Source organism: Vanessa atalanta, chromosome 6 (genome assembly GCF_905147765.1).
Source record: "Vanessa atalanta chromosome 6, ilVanAtal1.2, whole genome shotgun sequence".
Lineage (NCBI taxonomy): Eukaryota > Metazoa > Arthropoda > Insecta > Lepidoptera > Nymphalidae > Vanessa > Vanessa atalanta.
In genome coordinates, this window is record NC_061876.1 from 3,628,694 (window position 1) to 3,652,779 (window position 24,086).

At 32.7% G+C, this 24,086-nt stretch overlaps 1 protein-coding gene across 5 annotated transcripts; it reads right to left on the reverse strand.

Moving 5' to 3' along the window:
- Nucleotides 1-536: 536 nt before the first annotated feature.
- LOC125064551 (calcium-transporting ATPase sarcoplasmic/endoplasmic reticulum type) lies at nt 537-23,252 on the reverse strand. Of its 5 annotated transcripts, XR_007119591.1 has the most exons (14): nt 23,088-23,252; nt 17,021-17,165; nt 7,838-7,855; nt 7,291-7,373; nt 7,111-7,215; nt 5,446-7,031; nt 5,172-5,361; nt 4,498-4,645; nt 4,125-4,383; nt 3,874-4,018; nt 3,585-3,794; nt 3,374-3,491; nt 1,112-1,262; nt 537-1,050 (listed from the first exon to the last, which is right to left on the reverse strand). XR_007119591.1 is itself a non-coding variant. In XM_047671655.1 (13 exons), exons 2-13 carry the CDS (start codon nt 17,136-17,138, stop codon nt 1,022-1,024), a joined length of 3,009 nt encoding a protein of 1,002 aa, XP_047527611.1. In that variant the 5' UTR covers nt 17,139-17,165; nt 23,088-23,252; the 3' UTR covers nt 537-1,021. The 5 variants fall into 5 exon arrangements, 4 of the variants coding, with proteins under 4 accessions (XP_047527611.1, XP_047527612.1, XP_047527609.1 ...); XM_047671655.1 differs by lacking the exon at nt 1,112-1,262; XM_047671656.1 differs by having other exon boundaries at nt 537-1,262.
- Between the last annotated feature and the right edge of the window lie 834 nt (nt 23,253-24,086).

A 24,086-nucleotide genomic window follows, 5' to 3' on the forward strand; every position in this document is an offset into this window, starting at 1 on the left:
AATTTAAGTAGTTTTCCTTAATTATCTTTTCTTTCTGTTTTTAATACAATTTAAATTTTAACTATTTGTGTTTTTCGTTAAAATGGATTTATTGAGGATTTCCTATTATTATGAAAATTATCATAAAATGATCTAATGAAATATTATTTTTCCATCAAACACGTGGAGAGTATTCTTGTATTATTCTTACTTTTGTATTTTTTAAGTAAGTTTATTCGAAAACACAAAATCTGGTTATCAAACAAAGACAATCAGTTAACGTAATATTTCATTAGACATTCGTTAAAATTGTAAAACTGTTTGCAGAACCCATTACCACGAGTTAACCTTCTAATTTATGGTGAGTTAAAAGTTGGAAATAAATAAAAATGTGATTTATACGTCATAAATAATAATATAATTTAAAACTTTCACACTAGCATCAAATCATTTTACATTCCTTGACCACTAAAACCGTTGCATTAGCCAAAGATCTAAATTTTTTAACGAAAATCTCAGAGTAAAAAGCAGTTCATAGATTTCAAATAAAACATTAGTTCTTTTATAACGATTTATTGTACAAAACAATAATACATTAAAATGTACAGGTATGTTTAAAATTTGGACACTTTTAGGTCCCAAACTCTGGATAATATTGTATATCCTTCCCTTACAGACACCATATTGCTCGTCGAGGCGTCAGCACTAAATAGAAATATCGGCTCTATATAAGCAAACTAGATAAAGAGAATAAAATATAACAATAAATAATAGCACGCTGTCAACTTAAGTACACATAGTCTATCGCACTGCTTCTGTCGACGGGCACCATGTAGTCTTCAATAGAACAACGTAATAACAAATCGAATAAACCTCCTAAGTATAGTTATGTATATACACATTATGAACATGTCCTCTCCGAGAGCCTACAGCGACACGAGCACGCCCGCGGACTCACGGCCACGGCCGAGCGTACTATAGAGAGACGAGAGCGGTAGAAGTAGCAGAGAGAAGCGGATGAGGAACTATGAATCGGTGGCGTTTACCACTTGTCAATGACCACCTCGTTCGCTGGAAAACAACGTTAGCGTTAGTACGATGCGCTCGAGCGAGTGCCGTAGTCCGAACTTACGAGGTCTTTATGCAGAGATCACAACCGTGTCGTAGTTACTAAATGTGTAGTTTCACTGCGGGATCACAACAAACAATGAATGTTCAAGGAATATGTGCGTGCAGTGCGCTGCGGCGGAGTCCCGGCGCTTACACCTTCCACGTCGGCTCGGCTGGGGGCAGACAACACCGCGTTAGTGCATGCGGGCCACTGGACTCGCCGCGCCAGTGACAGGAAGTGGGAGAAAGTTTTGCAATTATATTATGACGAAACCAATCATTAATTTAGTCTAACCAAATTTTAAATTCATCAATTTAATTGCAATTAATTAATAAATACTGAACATATTATTGCTACGTTCACATTGAAAAAAATAATTTTGGATATACATTTTGATACAATATTGTAGCCAATAGCGATTTAACATTGAAGCTTGCAAAACTTTTTTAGTTTGTTAGCGGGAAAACAAAAAAGAAAAACTCATGTTAGTGTGCGTCAACGAGGAACACGTAACCTGCTGTACTAATGTATGCGACACGAGTGCAAATTTTGGACAGTTATGATTGAAAATTTAATAGGTCGAGGGGGTGGGGGCTGAAGAGGGCTCTATAAATCAATGTAGGAAGAATAATAATTCCAATGTTTTCATTAATTTAAAATGTGTATATTTTAGTTATCTGCAACATTTTAGTACATAGTTATATTTTTATAAATAATAATCGGAAAGGTTTGGGATTCACAACAAATTTTTGAGCATGCCCTCAATTGTGCAGTGTTGAATATATGTAGTTGGTAACAGATTGCCTCGTTTATTTAAATAACGTAACTTATTTAAGAGTTTCCTCAGATACCTGTAAATACATTAACCACAATCGAAATGTCATTTCAAAGAAAAACAAAACAGTATTATTAAAAAAAAAAAATCATGCGATGCACTCATGCAGGATTTTTATTTCACAATTTCATTTTTTACAAACTTACGAATGTCCAGAAACTAAATCTTATAAAATATAAAACATTGACAGACTTCACATTTTTGTAACTTAAATTATGTTCCAATATTGAGAAGTTGAACTAAAACCAAATCACACGAAATGGCCATGAAATCCTTAAATTTAATCTAAAATTTATCACCAAAACCAATCAAATAATATTTATTATTAACTAACTATTCGTTAATATTTTGACTATATTGCTTTATTATTATTTTCAAAACTACCTTATTAATTATTTTGAAAACATCGAATGCTATAGAGTCCATAGTGAGGCATCAGTCGACAAGATCACAGTATCAACTAATGAAGTTTCCAATTTTTTATTTAACGCATGAAGACACATTCATAAATTTGTTAATATTATTAGCAGTTGCAAAAAAACTAATGAAACAGTAGCACAATGCTAACTGCAAACGAGTGGAGTCTAAAGTATATTTGAAATGCGTCAGAGTAGGATAAAGCAACCACGGGTAAGAGGAAAGTGGAAAGTTCCCTTTTAACGAGAACAGTTGTCGAAATAACGACGTCCTAACAATACACTTACAATAAATTAATCTAAGCTAACAATGCACATTACTAAATAATGTAATTTTCATACAATATGTCTGCCGTCCGAGGACGAGGTAGTGAGCAATGTGCGAGTATACTCTCAACTTATCGACGGAGTTCTTTCCAAACAACTAATTTATACAAAATTTACCACTGAATCCAAATATACTACTTACTTACAACTTAGTAAATTCTCATAAAACCATAAAAATTTGGTGTTTCAAAATTTCGGTTGGAGTCGTCACAGCCACTGACTCGTAAACAGCTTTCGCACAATTCTCGTATGTATATAAACGAAACGTGTACCAGTTCGAGACTCCGAGGGGTTACTATTGTAGAATGAATTATTGTCTCGCACATGCAAAATGCAAACACACGAGCGCCTCCCGCGAGCCGCCGCCGGAGTCCCGCTCGCTCGGGCTCGGGTTAGCACACACGGTTAGGCTGTGGTGAGCTCGAGCTCATAGTCCGTAGGGTTCCACAGGGCGACCGCGCTACCCACTCTCCAGGAAGACTTCTACTGCGCTGGAAACGGACACTACTGCAGCCGTCGAGTCTAGAGGGTGGGTAGCGCGGAGTTCGATGGGAGGGTATTAGGTGTAAATCAAACGGGGTGGCACGATACGCGAGGGCGGGCCGACTTATAGGGGTCCGTAGATGATGATGCCAAAGAAGACGGCCCACATGAGCACAATCCATTGCATGCCGTTGAGCCAGTCAACCAGGGAGTTCCTCTCACCATCGGAGATCTTGCGCGCGACGAACTTCAGCACCTCGTCGAGGAGTACGACGGGTATCGAGAACTTCATCACCGTTATCCACTCGTCCACCGACAGAGGCGTCACTTGGAACACGGCCTATGGACACATCGTACACGTACAAAAATAAGACGTATACCTAAATTTACCATTTATTTTGCAGGATCAAATGATTCATAAAAACGAACTTACCGAGAGGACCTCTACGTATAGAATGACGAAGTGGAGGGTGAAAGAGAGTGCCATGGAGCCGACGAGCCACATGTTGGACCAGGGTGGCATGGAGACGAGAGACTGGTTCTCAGATAAACTGTTCATAGCGTTCAACATCTCAATGGTTACAAGTACAGAGAGAGCCATCGTCATTGGATGGGGGTCAGTGAAGATCTTGCAGTCGATGCCCTACAATAAAATAAATTGTTTATAGCCTTTGTCTGGTTGTAAGTGAATGTTGTATTGTATGGTCGAGACAAAAAAGTACCTTGAAGTCGTCGCCACCACCGAGACATTGCAAGTGATGGGTGAGTTGCCAGTAGCTCATTGCTGGTCCGTAAGGCGAGTACATGAACCACCAGGAAGCAGCACCGACTGTGGCCATACCGACGTAACCACCGATAGCCATATATCTGTGCGGAACAAAATATATATTTTTTTTATTTACGAGACTTTCGTCTAATATATAATAAGTGTCACCCACTTTAAAAATAACTACATTAACAATTTTAAGCAAACCTGAAGAACAGCCATCCGGAAATAAGACCTTCATCAGCTTTGCGGGGTGGTTTGTCCATGATGTCCAAGTCAGGTGGGTTGAAACCGAGGGCGGTGGCGGGGAGACCGTCAGTTACCAAGTTGACCCACAACAGTTGTACGGGGATCAGGGCTTCAGGGAGACCAAGGGCAGCAGTCAAGAAGATGGATACGACTTCACCAATGTTTGAAGAGATGAGATAACGGATGAATTGTTTCATGTTGTTGTAGATGGCGCGACCTGCAAGCGTATATTGTGTTTATAACTTTGCATTCTATATATTAACTTAGATGGAGAAAAATTGGAAAAAAGATATGAATAAAGATACGCAGGTAAGAGTTTTATTGAACCGACCTTCTTCAACAGCAGCTACGATAGAGGAGAAGTTGTCATCAGCCAACACCATTTCAGCGGCAGATTTAGCAACGGCTGTTCCTGAACCCATGGCTATACCAATTTCGGCCTTCTTTAGAGCTGGAGCATCGTTTACACCGTCACCAGTCTGTAATAAATTTTATAAGTCTTAATAATTGTTACTATATAATGTATAGATGCTAAACGTGACTAATTGAATAGTAATCTCAGTTATGCTGTTAAAAAGCTTAATATTTGTCAATTACATATTTCGTTCGTTTTAAATTAAGATTTATAACAATGAATAATTTATTATTTACTTTTCCATTACGTAAGGATATCACTATTGTTATTGTATCTTTCAATTCGGACATGATATTTCAAAGTGTTACAGTTTATAAACAGTGCCGACTGACTAACATAAACATTACATTTCGGAAAGCATTCCCAATACTACTATTGTAAACATCGAATAACGCTTATTCGCTACACTAGTTATGAATATATTGTTTTAAGAGCAATAAACAGTTCAAGATCTTATGTTAATAAGTTTCTCGTATTAATGTTTAGAAAATATCTGTACAATAAAATCACTATAACGTCGAGCAATAATATTTCTTATTTATTTAATTTAAACGAATAAAAATCTAAATTAAAATGATTTTCAAACTAACCATAGCAGAGATTTCGTTCATGCTTTGCAAGTATTCAACAATCTTGGACTTATGGGCGGGCTCCACACGGGAGAAGAGACGAGCCTTAGCGCAAGCAGCGCGTTGTTCAGCAACGGGAAGATCGTCGAATTCGCGACCAGAGTATGATTTGCCAGTTGTGTCTTCATCTTCTCCGAATACACCAATACGCCTAAAATGTTAACGGCGAATTACACATGAAGAACATTACATATTCTTACTTACAAAAGTAAAGGTAAAAGTATAATTAATATACCTGCAAATAGCTTCAGCGGTGGCCTTGTTGTCGCCAGTGATGACAATGACACGAATACCAGCGGCGCGGCAACGAACGATAGAGTCGAAAACTTCTTTACGAGGGGGGTCCAACATACCAACAACACCAACGAAAGTGAGGTTGACTTCATAGGTGAAGAATTTGGTTGAGTCGCCGAGGTCCATTTCATCGGGTTTCATTGGGTTGTCAGCGGTAGCCAGGGCTAAGCAACGTAAGGTATCACGGCCGGTACCGTATTGGCGGGTAAGTTCCAGGATGCGGTTCTTAAGGGTAGAGCTGAGAGGTACTTTAGCAGTACCAACACGAGCGTGGCTACAACGTTCCAACACACCTTCGGGGGCACCCTTAACGAACAGTTTAGGACCAGTACCAAGGCGAGAAGGCTTAAGGGGAACACAGTAGGTAGACATAGATTTCCTGTCACGGGAGAACTCAAGTGTGAACTCTTTCTTCCATTTGGTTTCGATTTCCTGGCGGACAACAATAGCTGCCGAGCGGCGGTCGAGGCCGGTCTTTGGTACATTGAAAGGATTCATCTTTTCAGCAAGAACGATAAGAGCGGTCTCAGTAGCTTCACCGACTTTTTCGAAAGCTTGTTTGAATTCGTTAAAATCAATGGCGGAGTCGTTGCACATAACGCAAATAGTACCTAATTCATGCAGAGCGTCGAATTCTGCAGCCTTCACTTTTTGTCCCTTCAGATAGACATCACCAAGAGGTTCGTATGTGGAGCCAGTGATTTCGAATTCCAAGAAGTTGCTGTCGCCACCTTCAATCTTTTCAAAGATGAACATACGTGAAACAGACATTTGGTTGGTGGTTAAAGTACCGGTCTTGTCGGAGCAAATGACGGAAGTACAACCAAGAGTTTCGACGGATGGGAGAGACCTGACAATGGCATTCTTCTTTGCCATTCTTCTGGTACCAAGAGCAAGACAAGTGGTAATGACAGCGGGTAAACCTTCTGGAATGGCAGCCACAGCCAAAGCAACGGCAATTTTGAAGTAGTATACGGCTCCCTTAATCCAGCTTCCACCATGAGCAGGGTCGTTAAAGTGGCCAATGTTGATGGCCCATACGGCAACACAGATGACGGAGATAACCTTAGATAGCTGCTCACCGAATTCATCGAGTTTTTGTTGTAAAGGTGTCTTTATTTCCTCAGTCTCAGACATTTCAGTACGGATTTTACCAATGGCAGTATTGAGACCAGTGCCGATGACAATACCACGAGCTTTGCCAGCGGCTACGTTAGTACCAGAGAAGAGAATGTTCTTTTTGTCCTGGTTTACAGCGCGAGGGTCGGGAATGGCATCAGTGTGCTTGATTACAGACACAGATTCACCAGTCAGGATAGACTGGTCAATACGAATGGTGGTAGAGTAAATTTTAATCAGGCGGATATCGGCGGGAATCTTGTCACCGACAGACACCTCAACGACGTCACCGGGTACAATCTCTTTAGCTCTAATTTTTTGAACGCCAGATTTGTCTCCTCTTATTACTTTACCCATTTCGGGTTCGTATTCTTTTAAAGCTTCGATAGCGGATTCTGCATTTCTTTCCTGTGGTACAAAATATAAGGTTAGATGTCATACTTAGTGCAATGAAAATTGAAACATAATTCAATATAGTTAATATTACCTGCCATACTCCTACTACGGCGTTAGCGATAAGAATTAGTAAAATAACAAAAGGTTCCACGAAGGCGGAGAATGCGTCTTCGTGTTCTTCAAATAAAGCTAATACCTGGAAATTTATAAGTTGTTTTTTATTCATGTGCCTGGTAAAATAAATATATTTATGCTTTCACCTTATACTTACGAAAGAAATAATGGCGGCTAACAGCAAAATCTTGACTAAGAGGTCATCAAATTGCTCCAGAACTAACTGCCATATACTCTTGCCTATGAATAAATGTGTTATTTAGATGAATACTCGACGTGAAAAATATTTTTAAGCGGAATAACTGAATGCAGGATATTGATTGAAGGCAGAACGTAAACCAGGTCGTGATACTGAGACGTTTGGTATACAATATTAGAATAGAGTATACAGTAAAATTGGATCTAAATATTTAGACGATGCAGTATAAGCTTTTTTTTTTAAAAAAAACTTGGTACAAAAATTTTACATAGTAACATACCAAAATTGTATTTGTTTTTATTATTATCATAATCAAGCCTTGGTTGTAACCAGACCATGAAGTCAATGAGAAAAAACATGACCATGACATACTTTTATATGAAGTTAAGAAAGATAGTCATTGTATAATCCCTTTTATTATATAATTGAAATATTTTTTAAGCATTTATGATGAATCTAATTTCATAATTGCTTATTATATAGCCTAATGAGTTTTGTTTCTTACCTTCTTCCGTAGGCAGTTCTGAAAACAGAAAAGAACCGTAATTAGAATTTTGAATGAAACATCAAAGGAGTATATTTAACAGACGATAAACCAGTCAGAGCATGCATGCGATCTATCTCGGCAGTTACGATCGTACATAAATACATATACATTGACTAAATATGCGCTAGCTAGGCTGACCACACGCCGCCAATATTATGATAACGAATAAGCTGCGATTGTAAGATCTCGAATCGTCTATCAACGACTAATCCTTTGTTATTATTATGTTACGTTGAAATAATTGCAATAAATATTTAATTGATTGATTTCTCCGGGTACTATTAATGATAACTTTTTATTAAATGGGTAATATCAATTACGAATATTAACATTGATTTGTGATTCCATTATAAAATATATATATATGTATATATATATTTGATACGCACGATTCAATTGTAGATTGACATTTTATTGTATTGTTGTTATCATAATTATTATCTTTACATGCTAAAGAATAAAAATTAAAAACAAAGGCTAATCCTCATGGACAGATAAAACGTCCTAAGGTGTTTTTCTTTTGATAAGAAATAAAGAACAAAAGAATGGAAGTTTTAGCTTACGCTTTGCTTTGTCTTTAGGGTTGACACATAGTATTTATTTTTTACTTTATTTAATGATGTATGTTTATATTTGTCTAACTTTATGTTACCGCAGAACGGTCGCATTGGACGGCGTCTCGACCAATGTTTTCGTTCCATGACTTTATGTACACGTGGAGTGACGTATTGACCTGTTCACTAACCTCACTACACAGGTAATGTATAAATGATTAATAAGGATACGCACGAGGACAGCAACCATCGAGACTTAGGCAAGTAATACACGGAAAGCCATTAACGATAGTCCTATAATGTGCAAAGTCCGCGCCATTTACAGTAACTAAACAAATAGTTATTTTTGTGTATACATTAAGACATCCGTGGTAATATTTTATGTAAATAAACAAAGCGGTTATAACGTTCCGCGTGTAGTCGGGAATACATTGATATCTAGATTTCAACTGAATGTAATCAGGCAACGTGCGCTAAGTCAATCGTTGTATTGACTATTTGCGTACGCGATCCGTTTGCTTGCCTCAGCGAGACTAATGTAAGCAATTAGTCAACGCAACGATATCGCCTTGTCAGCTTTTGCGTGCGAATGCGTTTTACCATAATTATCGACATCTCGCTAAAATGGCAGTTTTAATGATCCTCGCTTCCTAGGTCTATCTACGTCACTCGAGGAACGTGCCTCATTTAATAATGTACCACACAATACATTCGAGACGTTCAAAGCTAATGGCACGTTCCTATAATCTAACTATACAATTATTATTAACTTAGAGCATGATGCGTATAATAATCGAATCGAAGGTTCTCTCGAATGTCATAATTTGAGTCTTATATATCTTTATTTTCCATTTAAGTATATTATAAAAAGGACATTTTCATAATGGCTTTTAAATGCTTAGTTAAGTATTTAACAAATAATGTAAGGTCTGCAAAACTTTATAGATAATGAAATCTATTAAATCCGATCCAAATGTAATATAATACCTCCTCATAATGTACTTTTCTTCTTATTCATATAAACGTTATGTACGTAAAGAATTTATCAACCGAGTTATATAATTTGGCACGCATTCAAGTAAAAAAGTAAAGCCATGTCAAAATAACAGACGTCATTTAATTTTAATGTATGGTACGGATCTATTTTCAAGTGATGAAAAAAGATACATTTAAACGATTTTATAAATATATATTTCAAAGAAAGACTTGAGAAATAATATTAAAATCTTTTGGATATAATAAATAAAGCCCACGCTAACCAAAAAAAGATCGCGTATAACATTTTCTTTAACCATACAGTATAGAATAATACGCTTCATGTATAATTACTTATTTATTTTAAAACATATTTTATATGTAACGAATTCGATTTCTAGTAATGGTATGCCATGTCGTTTATATTCCTAGGTAAGTTATCTTAAATGTCAACCTTATAAATAATTAATATAATTAGAACGATTCTAATGACATTTATTTATTCAATAAAATATTGGAGCGGAGATATTGGGGCGCACCGCGCGTCTGCTCTCTCGTAGACGCAAGACACCAACGTATGAAAGTCCGAAATAAACCGGCCAGTGGTGTCTATCTATATAATATTTCAGTCACTAGGCACTCTGAGCTCACCGCATCACGCGTCAGCATTCCCAGGCGCCGCACACCTCGCGTTATAATCCCACTCATAACTACCAATGCACCAGGCCGACACTAGTGCTGAGAATTTTCATAATACGCAAATCAATGATTCAATTCTATGACTTCACAGTTCAGAGCCACGATTGTTTTATTCATTTATGAACGTCATTATTTAGACATTTGTATTTATATGCAAGATCTACTCGACATGTTTCTTCCACAATAACCTTTGAGATAAGTGACGCACGTATGTAATGTATAATACGTTTACGTCCAATAGACTATTGAGTCATATCAATAAAAACCTGTTTCTTATCAAGAAGTTTAGTCTGAATGTTTAATCTAAGCAAGCTACTTGAAACGTTAGTTAGATAAGACTAAATTTTGACAAAATAATGTTTCTACGGCTATATATCTGAAAAATATTATTTGTCTATAAGACTTTCTTCTATATATTTGCATCAATCACGTAAAGACTGACAGTGTCGAGATGAGACTAAGATCGATCGACGCGGAATCGTCCGTAATGGAAATAGATTATTATTATTTTTAATCTATTGATCCATCCCCCTTTTTTGCCTAGCAATGCAGGCGGGTAGCACGGGTATATTATATAATTTAAAATTTTGTTGAAAAGAATAGTCTTGGATTATTCTAAGAAAAAATATATTGTATTATATGCCAGCATATAAAAATAAATTCACAAACATACTTCTTACATTATATTAAAATATATTATTTAAAAATGTCTATTAAAATTGCATGAAGGTTGCTTCAAAATTGCATATGGCATACAATGTTTAGTACACCTCTTCACTTAAAGAAGATAAATTATTATAAATATTCTAATAAAGTTATGGCAGGATGTTTCTTTGATCGGTGATTTATTTATCAAAGAAATTTTGGTACAAAAGCATTATAAGCGCACTTAGAGCGATGTACAAAACAGATGGCCTAATATAATATCCGTTTCAAAGATTAAAAATGGCTGTTGTGATTAATTTTAAGAAAGATTAAACAGCTATATGTATAGTTTTATATATTTTGACACGGTCAAAATTTAATATTAGATTAGTGCAGGAAACCTTCATACTTGCAAAGATTTCCAACGATCCGTATTGATACAGCGTGGTGGACTAAGCTCCAAAGTTTCTCTTTATGAAGAGCAGCAGTGAGTAATTTACTGATTTTGTGTTATATTAACAAATACCCAAATAGTAGTTAGGATAAACGAGGTTTTATTGTAGCTTAAAATAAATATCTCAAATATTTTAAAACACTATTTCAACACTAAGACTTATCTTTAAAAAGTTTTTACTTATCTTTAAGAAAAGAGCTATTTTCGTAAACAATTCTCGAAAACTGTCTGTAAAATTTAAAGTAATCTGATTCAGCGCTGTATGAAACGTATGAGGGTAACAGACAGAAACGGTGAAATTATAAGGATTCAGAGTTCACAACCGTAACCCCCAAGTGACGTCATCACTATGACATTTTATGTTCTACCACAAAACAGCTTAGCTAGGATGATTAACAAATTATGTACATAATCAATTTGTTGCATCATTACGATAAAATATATTTTTTTACATTTGTATTTAGAACACTCAGTATAACTTATCTATAATCTTGTTCAAATTAAGTACGTAACCATAAATCCTATTAAAAAAAGTGTTTTTTTTTTTTTTTTATTTCTGTTCAAAGTTCTCTGCCTCTTAAATTTATTAAAACGAAAAAAACTGAATTTTTAATCATTTATTTAATTTATAAAACTAATGGATCATTGTTACAAAACAATGAACGAAACTGTAATATAAATGTAAAATATGAAATATTTTAATGTTTGTTACACACAGATAAAAAAAAAATGGACGGGTTTGGATGAAACTAGGAAAACAAATATATTATAGCTCAAGCTATTATTATATTGTTGTAATTAATATAATTAATAATAATTGTAAAATAAATAATTATAAGAGGAAGTATGTTTTGTTTGTTTGTTATTTCCCGATTCAGGTAAAAAAATACTAATCCTTTTGATATGGAACTTTCATATAATGATAGGTTACTTCCGGAGTTATAAGCTGTACAGTATGTTCGTATGTTTTATATATGAAGAATATAAAGCTAATATGTATGTAAAAATATTAATCCAGGAATTTTTAAGCTACCGCCTTACAATATATTTTTTAAACCATATGTAAAGTATGTAGTATTGTTATGTACCTTTAAGTTCGGATAGGTAATATTAGAGACAATACTGAGTAATTGTTATTACTGCGACATTTAGACAAACATGAATCATGTGTTCGGCAATAAAAACAACAAATAGCCATAAAAACGAATATATAGTTTCATATGTATAATTTCTGAAATCGTTTTATGTTTATAACGGTAAATGATAATTTATATTCGAATGATTTAAGAACGCAAATAAATCATGTAAACATTAAAGGACGATAGCTTCAAAGCCGCTATAAATTCATTAACAAGGCATTATTTGCGTTAGAATCTATTTCGGTTGGAAGTTTTCCGTATTGTGACCGATTTCAAAGTGGAGTGACGCGTTGCTCGGATGCGATTATTCTACGGAGGCAAATTATCGTTCAACGAGCGGCCCGAGGAGGCCACGAAAATAAACATTCGCATTTACCTTTTGGTCTCTTTAGATTATGTCTTTAGTTGTATCTTAACAATTATTTATTAAACAATCTTTGCGAAATATTATAAATAGCGGTATTTTAAAATGTTATTATTTTTCGAATACTATTAGTAGTTATAACTTATATGTTTAACAAAGACTTGAAAATTACTAACATATGAGTTATATGCTATTCGAGTAGGTATTATTTATTATATTTAAATAGTTGTAATACACCGTTATTTAATATAATTGAGGTTAAATTGAACATTAAGTTAACAGGTTTTTTTTTTTAAATTTTTAATGCATAATCTTAATCACATATCATTAGTAAATGATTGTTAATATTAAATTTCAAACGTAAATCTCTTCGTTTACGTTTTCATCGTGTAATAGCTTTTATTATTTAGTTAATGTTAGTACCTTAATTAAAACAATACTTAAAATATCACCACATATTTTGCTCTGACTGTTTCCGTCTTAATTTGGCCGTGAGCGTTTACTGTAATTACTGTAAGTCCATAACATTCAGCCTATGGTTGGCCGCTCATTGACAGTGCAAGGAATCGATATTTCCTTCTGTGCCTCTCCATCGGTTGATCTTTTATGTCAGGTGACCTTCCTGCCTTCCTAACTTAACTACCCAATAATACAATATTAATCTAATTACATCATCCTATTATAGATATATTTTTATTACAGGAACTCTGTCAGACAATTGGCTTAACTGATGGTTACCTTCTTCTATAGCCACTCGTAATTTAAAAAATTAAGAAACAACACGTACACCGTTAATATAATATATAACTTTTAAGTAATGTTTTCCTATGGACTATATTACACTGACTGACTCAATCAAACTACACAGCTATGGAAAATGTTGTACTTGCCGCAAAATTGCAATCTTTATATCTTGCTAATAGAAATACAAGCGCGAGTACCGTCACATTTTTGGGTTGATTTTAATCAAAAAGTATAGACGATATGCATGATAAAAAAATAATTTAGATATAAAAATGTATATAGGAAGAAATTAAGCGGACATCGGTAAAGGCATAGCAAAGGTTTTACGCAAATATATTAAACAAACTGTGTTATCGCAATTATCCACTCGGAGCCGAGCTTATCGTATATTAAACAATATTTCGCATCGGCACGCTCCGAGTGTGCTCTGATAAAAGACAATAGCATTTTTTTTCCGCCAGATTCATCTTGTACTATGTATTATACCATTATATCGACAGTAGATATAAACGAATCTAGGATTTTACGAATTTAGGGATTTTAGCCTCACGTTTAATATGTTAACAATAAAAATATCAGTGATTGGAGTCAAGTTCAAATCACACCTCAATATTATTCTTAGCTACTATTACATATACGGATATACCTGTCAATACATAAAATTATACATTTAGATATATAAATATTTTTACAATATTACTTGGAAAATATATGACTGGATATTTATTACACGTTAGTGTGTTTAGGCTCCGATGTTGACCGTCTCGTTGGTTTAGTCTGCCTTGAGATTGGCATCCAAAATTTGTGAGGATATGAACATCTTCAACCTAAGCTATATCATAAGTCGAAAGTGCTTTTGACTAGTTGACTATTACTTTAGTCCTTCTAAAAATAAAGCGACTATATTATTATTATTATATACAAACATCAAAATAGTGTTCTTAAAATGTATCAGACGTAACAGGGACGTAATACTAAAATTCTTATATACTTTGTATCATACCGAATTACACCCAAGCCCAGACGCGAGCAGCCTTATTATAAATAAGCATCTTAATACAAAGCACGATTGTTTCGACTACAAGGTTAATGACCTTCTATATATCTAGGTAAATGTATGAAGACACACTAAATTGTTTACGTTTATCAAAGTCGGTGATAACAGACGATTTTATTTATTTGTACAACAATTTTGAAAACGTTTCTCTATTCTTTTTGTAAGATAAACTGTTTGTTCGGTAATTTTACATTTATTTTTTTGAATTTAGGGTCTTACGCTAAAATTGTTGATCGACCAGACACAAGTGCGTGGAGTATCCGTTGACATCATCTCAAAAGAGGTATATTCGCGCTTCTTATTGCTTGGTCTTTCTTTTGAACAATAAAAAATCGTTAGAGAATTTTCTATCAAGTATATAAAATGGCTATAATTATAAAAAGGGGGTGACACGATCGTTATCACGCTTGAAAGGTCCTCTGGTAGCCGATGGCTTGCTCGCGTGCACGCACCATTGCTAACCTGCGATGCTCACCGAACACAAGAGGTGTTCGTAGTATCCAACTATAAATAACACTGATGTACGCGTGAACAAATCCTTTTTTAGTCACTTAGTTCTTTTTTTTTTATTTGGTTTTGTATTCGATTCAAATTTAAACATCTCATACCGCGTTTACATGATAAAAAGAAATATTTTTGGTCAAGTCGACTTTTTTATTGTAAATTGTTTGTTGAGCTAGGTGCTCAAGGAATATTGCTTATCTAAAATGGAATCGTGTGAATGCATTTGTATATTAGAGCTTTATGACAAGAGTATATACTGTATAAACTGTAAAAGAGTATTTATTGGCCTGGACTAGTGTGAAAATTCGACATCTAACTTGATTAAAAAAGTCGATTAAGATTTGGTACTAACACACATATGTACCAACATAAGCAAAACAAATATCAATCCTATCTAAATAAAAAAAACCGACAAATAAAACTAGATATTATGTTTAAAAAAAACCGTCGTCACTAATGTTTAGTATTCAGAACGGCAAGTCAAATGTAACGGTTAATCTATCGTAAAGTTTTTGCGTCAGTTATATCAACCATTTTAACTTTCCTATCAAAAGATTTTGCGTGTGTTCTTTGTAGTTTGAATTTCCATTACGATGCGATACCACGGTAAATTTTATAAGGTTAACGATAATAATAGTTAAATATTTATTTTATGAAGTAAGATTATTTATTTAATACTTTCTATAATAAGTGATTATATAAGAACATTTTACGAGAATAAATTGAGCATTCATATTCGAATAGAAGTAAATCGCAAAAGAAACATATAACATATAAGTTTAATAGATGACGAATTTATAAGGCAGTAAAAAAAATAATTAATTTATCTTATTTAAAATGTATATAGTTTTATAATGTCGATATTGTCTTATATTACAATATTTTTGTTCAAATTTAAATACTTTGTAATAATGACATGAGGTCATTATTGTAAAGTATTCAAAATTGCAATAAAAGTCGAACATGAATAAAGTGTAATGTAATCATTATAAAACTAATCCTATAAGCGACATACAAATGTATGTCGAGATTTTAAAGCAGTTATTATTTTAATCAAACATCAACCAACTCTTAATACCTTTGAAATCAATCAATTATTTTAAATATTTTTAAATATTATGCAAAGCCAAAGGTGTTGGAATTTATACCAAGTGACAGGGATATTATTATATCTTATATAATTTTATTAAATCACATAAAAAACCACAATTTATAAATTAAAACTTTTAATTCTAAAGTAGTGCAGGTTCAGTTCGATGAATGATTTTCTTTTTAGCTGAACCAATCATTTTTGTTATCTTTTTTGTCTCTTTAAATCTCAGCAAGAAACCATGTCATAGAACAGTTAGGCATATTCAAAAATTGGCAACTTTCACTTTAGAGAAAACACTCAATTTCATTTTATTGTTGCATTGCTGTATTTTATTGTACAATAGAATGAATTGCAATTATATCTCTGAGCATATTTAGATTTTGCGACCATATATTTTACAAGGCTGCAGAACAGCTATTGGTAAACCTTGAAAACTAGGACTTGCATATATGTTGTATGAATGTAAAATATATATATATTGCATAACATATAGAGTAAGTTTTAAGTAAATTGATGTGATAATTTACATATAGCATCAATCATCATTTTATATTAATTTTCAGTATATTCCAAAATAAGCACATAATGCAAGTCACTATTTTTACTCATTATTTGTTTCAGTATAAAAAAAACTATTATGATCAAAAAACACTAAAACTATGACATAAAAAAACTATTGCCCATTTAAAATAAAGATTTGAAGTCTTAATACTTTGTGTATTTTATTTTCTATACTCAAGAAACATTAAAATGTAATAACATTCATGAAGGTTTTATTCAAATGTTTTCTTTTAAAATATGTTAAATTTGGAATTATATTTTAGATTTAGAACAATACAAAAGTATTTTTATATCATTCTGCTCAACTCTGATTGGTTTACCAAGTATTAGTAAAATTAAAACTATTACTTACCATTTGGCCCATATTTCTCTTGATTCCTTTTAATTTGGTCTGGAGTCAGACCTTTGTCTGGGTCTGTACCAAAATATCCTAAGACTTCGTCCACGGATTTCGAGTGAGCGTCGTCCATGGTGGTATTTCTACGTTGCCGTCAGTTCTAGAAGGCAATACAGAATATAGGTTAGAAAATGACAAGTCATCATCATGATATCACAGAAGTAAACCAAGTTCCATGTTGTCGGATTATAATATAATTATAATAATATGTAAATAAAAATATTGATTTTATTGTTCTTTATTACCGCATTCATCATCATTTCATTAACGTGAAGGTAACCTCGCAATATTATTTATGATTGTATTAATTGTCATTTTACGATGGAATTCCCTTGACAAATCGTATTTAAAATATTTTGAACATTCATAGGAAATGCCTAACATAAAAATAATAAATATTGTACCGATACGAATTTATGAATGATGATAACTGCCTTTTTCCTACATTAAGCACCGTTTGATCAGACAATTACACACTCACCAAGAACTTTTTTAATACATGAGCAGAAAATGTCTTAATCAATGTTCCACTTAACATAAATAGTCTGACTTTATATTTTCAAAGTTACAACTAAAATTTGTACTAAGCTAATACTTTTTCTCGTAAATATCATAAACTACACCAACACGTCTCCAATCGAGCCGTCATTTTTTCCTAGACTGACGTAAAAAAGGAGTCGGTCATAACGCCATCTGGTATCCAGGTCAGAAACTAATGTTATCAAATGTAAATCTTTTTAATGTATACTTTTTCTTTACTATATAAATAAATTGTTTGATTGATTTAATGATCGTATTTTTTATATAAAACATGAAAGAAACATATTTTAATAGTTAAATACACCAAATATTATTTACGGCTTTTAATAAATGTGGTGCATTACGATAGGTTGAAATTGTACCACGTGACGCAGTGCTATTTTTATGTACTAGGCGCCTAGAAAGTGCGGTATTTTTAAAATTAGGAAATAGCTACATAATTCTCTTCGCGTTATGTAACACTTTATCACAATATTATTTTTCACAAGCCTTCAGGTAACTTATTAACACTTAATTTCACAGTAAATATTAGTACACTTGAATTGGATCCGTTTTTAGAGATATTAGGAACTTACTGAAATATTTTATTCGACAGCGTCGGGAAGGAAAGAAGAAATAAAAGTGACGCGGGAGATGTTTTCCCGCCGCGCCCCGAGTAGCAACTCCCGGGCAAAGAGCGACGATTTTAGAGCGGCGCGGGCGCGGCGGAGGGACATCGACGGAGATTTCTTTAATTATTTTGGCAACAGTACTAGATGGCACAGTCAAGTCGCTTTCCAGGGTTGTATGTCGCGCGGCTGCCGTCGTCGACCGTCCTATGTTGATCTTTTTATAGCGACCGCTGCCCGGGTCGAGCTCCGGTACTTTTCGAATGTGCGGTTTTGGCTTAACATTGAAAATTGAAGAGTAAGACCAAGTCAAATAGTATATCTAAATTGTCATAATATACAAAACGATAGTAAGATTTTTATGGGTATATTTTTACACGATTATGTTGGTCATTAAGAAATTGAGCGCGACCTAGAAAAACTGGGCTCACGGCCAGGGTCTGCGTGGCCCTTACCTTGATTTACCAATTCTTACAATTTGCGCATTAATTGTAATAAAAGTTACGACTGTCGTTTTTGACTTACTACTAGGTTCTATGACTGTCTAATTAAATTATTTGACTTTAAAAAATAATTAATTTTTATAGTGCCTACTTATTACTTATTTTTTAAATTTATAATATTGTAAATGTTTTGGTCATTTTCATGTAATATGATGATATATATCATATTCTCTACAGCTTATGAAACATTACTATAAAATAATCTAAAAAAACGAAGCATTCGTCTAAACTTAATTTTGCTATAATAAGGTGAACAATGGTACCGTAACAATTAATACAGCGAGAGATTTTTCTTTACAACTTATATCTGATTAATTTTAATCATTGGTATTATTTGTGAGTTCTATTTAAATCTTTTATTATTCGCTGTAGTTAGAACTGTGCTTTGCTTGTCAAATTATTATTGGAGCGCAGCCGACAGTTCGAAATTGCTATAAGATCTACAGCTGGCAAGACGAACTGTCTTTTGACAATGATCTATGATATAGAATAATTCACATCATGACAAGCATATCGCAAAAACAAGTCACATGTTCAATATTATATAACAATTATTTAAAACACTATTATTATTATTACCTAATACAAAATGCCCTGAAGTAATTGATTAAAGCAGATTTATATTTAAAAGAACTCTAAAATTTGTCTAATGGCATAAGTTGCCTTAATTTATTTGATTTCATAAATACATAAATAAAAACGATACTAAATTTAAATTTATAAGCAGTTGTAATACAATAACAATTTTAAATAAAAGGTTTGTTTTTTATTTCTTTTTTTTTAATCTTTAATTTATTAGAAGACAGTACATTAGTATGTATATAATGCTTATCTTAATAAAATATTAAACGTTACTCTTAACTCTTGTTATTATGATACGTTTAAATATTCTGCGTTTTAATTATTTAACGTGATTGACGTTTAGTCGACCCGATTGAGGCAATAATTATTAAAAGTTTAAAGTGATTATATTTGTTTACCATTAGGAACTAAGGTATATGGCAACACTTTTTATGTTACGTTTTTAACTTGGAGACTTTTACTTTGGGGTTGCTTTAAAATTAATTATAGAACCTTAATAGTATCGACACATTTTAAAGATGACAGCCTTGTGTTCAAAGAATATGTATATTTAGAGATTGGAAATAGAAAATCACCGAGAAACAGCTGAATGCCAATGTTAACATCTATTTCGGTGTCTGAATAAAAATGTATTAAATAAGATTCAAACGTTTCGGGAACAGTAAATTGACGCATATATGTTTTTAGTTATGTTTTTTTTACTAGGACGTGAAAAAAATCGCTTTCAAAATATAATATATAGATTAAAAATATAAATATCGTCTTATTTTTCAAATATCTTCAATAAGTTGTATATATTTTTTTTTCGGTACCAAATCGATCTATTAACCCATTACGTATACTTTAGTATATATTTAATTATATTAAAAAAAACTCGATATAGATAAGGAAATGTTATGGTTCTCCTTAATACTTTAAAATACAAATAATGCGGTTACTATATATAACACTACTATAAGAGCTTTTCAGAGTTTTCTTTGTATAAGTAATACAAATAGTCGCTTTAATTTATATTTTAGGAGATATATCTATCTGGAAATGACTTATTTAAAATTGGAAATATTTGTGAAATATAAAATCGATAATATTTGAGGTTCACATTTTTAATACGTGACTTAAATTATTGTGTTCAATGGAAACTTGATTACTCCATACGAATGTATCTCATTATAATTCAAATAAATGTACCTATGAGAATATTTTTTAAGCTATAAAGTCTACCCGGCGTGGTTTCCGGCCTTTGTTGTATGTATTTAACTATTATTAATATATTTTTGTCTTTTAATGACCTCCAAATTAATATATCGAGGCAGCAATACAATCAAAACTTAAGGGTTACATTAAAGTCTTTTAAATGAACTTGAATCTCTTTAGCAACTTCCTATATGATAAAGTATATTTATGTGTATATTGAATTGTTTAGTATGAAAAAAAGAATACAGGTATACTCTCCTCGTAATTATTAAAAATATTTTTAAAGTAAATTATACGTGTAAATGGGTTTTCATGTGATGACTTTAAGAGAAGTTGAAATAATAAGAATCGTTATGATATATTTTAAATCGAAAACATCATAAAATATTAATAGACATAATTTTCTGTTTTATTTAAATATACAAAATGTACCTACCTAAAATATATATGTACACATAAATTTTACTATGTGAATACTATACACATAGAAAAGGATTAACTGTAGCATAGAACAATACAGTATTATAAATATGATTGATTATTTTGAATCAATAAAAGTTCGAAAATAAATCTTTTTCACGACATCAACCACGATAAACTATTGAGAGCTATATCTAGTGAGAAATAGAAGTCAAGAAGATATCGAAACGATACTTATAAAATAAGCTTTTAAAATTCCAAGATAATGTAACGAGCCAATGTACGCCAATGCGTACGCACGATGTTACATCTATCGAAACATACACGTAAGGCTATTCGTCATCTAGAAATAAACAGGCGAAGGTAATAATCGAAATAGAATTATAGTACTTGAGTGTGTCGTAACCATCTGCTTTGGCAGGTCCCACTTGTCTGTTGGCCCAAGGGATTTATAAGAATCATGTTCTACATGACTCGGAATATTAGGCTAAGTTGCCTCAGCCAATATTCTGCACTGAGGCTATCTATGTAAATCAGATTATTTGGTTTTATGAATATGTTAAAATAGAATTCTTAGTTTATGCGGTTTCTTTGTGAATAAATAAACAAAATCAACGTCGTTACGAACACTGATTTGTGTAACAATCTTGTTTTAACACATTATGTCAATCTTGTTGAATAATGTAACGTTTAAAAACCACATCGTTTTAATGTATTAGCCTGAAATGAAAAATATGTTTAATTTCTGGACGTTAAAGTTGATTGTCAAAAGATAAGTTAATGTTTTTAAAATAATCAATAAAAAAACTATTAGAAAAAGTTGCTATATTGATAAAAATAACGTAATGAATGCTTTTCTGAGTGAGCTTGTATCGTAGAATTGACGTACGCCGAGTATTAGTTGCTTTGTTCGTATATTTAATTTTCTGGTTTCCAATTTGAAGATTTTATAGACGGCCATAAAAATAATAGCTCGTTTTAACGTATTTGAAGAGTATTATAGTAACCGTATAATTTTATCGGATTAGGAAGCTCTAATAATTATCGTGTATTACATTATAGTCGTTAAATTTCAGCGGTATTCTGTTGATATAGTTTGAATTTAATATTCTTTAGTGTTATTGTATAGTCAACTTTAGTAAATAATATAAAACGTTCAATAAACAGTAAAATTATATAATTAAGTTTTCATTACATTACACAAATACGAAATTAATAAATATTTCGAAAGTTATAGTTGAAGTTTGCCTCCTTTGCATGAAAAAAAACTATAGCTAAGGTAACTTTTATTATATAAGTCTTATTAAAAAAATAGTTATATTGTTTGTTTTAAGGATTAGTTAACGTAATTGCTGTTTAATTTACGTAATTGCTTCGTTTCATACTAACCTATAATCATTTGTTACGTATAAAATGATCATTTTGAGTATATCATTAGATACAATTACGGTTTTGGCGTTTATTGATGATCGATGGCAACAGGTATATATATACAAAATACATTCGATAAAAGCTTAACGCCAAAAATACGTCAAAATTGATGAACAGCTATTTATATGCTACTCTATGAATAAGCTTAGAGGTGGTGATGGACGCGGTCTCGGCACTGTCAAACATTCCATCGTATATATTTTAGGATATCGAAACCAATCTAGGTGATTTTTTATATTTTATTTAAGACAATATCTAAGCCAGTATTACTAGAAGCGTATCTGTGAACTATATAGTTATCATTGACTGTCACGCAAATAAAAAACGGGTTTTCACTCAAACAACCCTTAAAAGACTAGTTACTAACTATCCTTGTTTAGCCTAATAGCTAATTTAAGAATAGATTCAAATGTGAGTGATTTATATCGTTAATATTGTCATAAAAATTAAAGAGCAATTATGAGCTATATTTTTGTAAGGTGCTCAACTATGTGTTTTACATGGTTACGGCTGAATTATTTTGTCACAATCACTTTTCACTTCTGGTAACACTGGCTTTTAGAAAACCGCAATACATCACGCCTCTTTTAAAAGAGTTTTTTGGGTTTCTATTCACACAAAGAACAATCCATACATCGCTAAATCCAGGGTCACGATTTGTGTATATAGGGGCATAACACTGAAGTCACATATTGCACATTTCACAGTTCTTTGTTGGCAACACTGTCACATATTGAAACTTACCGTTATCACTTATCACTTGGTCCCAATTATTGGTTTAATATAGAAAATACATTAATTAATTAATATTTTGTTTCTTATACTATCAGGTGAGGTTAGCGCGCCCCATGAGGAGAGCGTCGAGATTGTGGTGCGCCGGGCGTGGGAGCAAAACGTCGCTGTCTTTTATAAGCTCCGTGCCGAGCCGCGGGCGCTCTGCCAGCGAGAGCGTCTCCTCAAACACGCAACATCTCTCTCTGTCTTTGCGCATGTGCATATGCAATTAGTTATTTAAAACGTAGTAATAAAGTTCAAATTCCTAAATTAGCTGTTGCGTCGACTGCAAATAACATTTGCACTAACGACGTCACTGACAACTTTTGACGTTTTATTTTACATTTATTAAAACCAAAATCGAAATAATTGACAACGTATCTCGACATACGTATCTAAATAGCCCCATAATTAATGTTATAAAGTAAATTGTCTTAAATAAACATATATCTATAATAGGTAGAACACGTTAATTTGGTTAGTTCAAATATATAATTCAAAATTCCAACTAAGTCAATTCGGTTGTCAAAAAGATTGCATTAATGTTTCCTTACAATAAAAATGTAAGCTTTGTTTTCTTCTGTATAATAACTGCTAAGTACTTTTTTAAGTACGATAAGTTTGGTATGATTATTACATAATAATTAACATTGTCTTCAGTTGCTACATATAGCTACGGCGTAGCAGGCTCGAGATATTTTGTTGCTTAAGAAACAAGTTTTTGTAATAAGTTCTTTGTCTCTAAATCTTATATAATTGGGGTAAGTAATAGGGGTAACAGACAATAAATATATTATGATAACAAACACATTTCGATACATTGCTAAGATGAAGAAGATATTCAAGGACACATAATTTTTGTCACTTTTTATCGTAGTTAGGATTTATTGTCATCAAATATATATTTTTTATCTTTTACTCGTACAATGCGTTTATTCATCTTAAGTTTATTACTTAAGATGAATATCA

Excerpts from the sequence above, each read along its gene's own strand:
- LOC125064551 (XM_047671653.1), bottom strand. The coding sequence starts at position 17,138 with ATGGACGACGCTCACTCGAAATCCGTGGACGAAGTCTTAGGATATTTT. Across the intron at positions 5,362-5,445 it reads ACCGCTGAAGCTATTTGCAG|GCGTATTGGTGTATTCGGAG; the intron begins GTATATTAATTA and ends TTAACATTTTAG. Across the intron at positions 3,795-3,873 it reads GTGGTGGCGACGACTTCAAG|GGCATCGACTGCAAGATCTT; the intron begins GTACTTTTTTGT and ends ATTTTATTGTAG.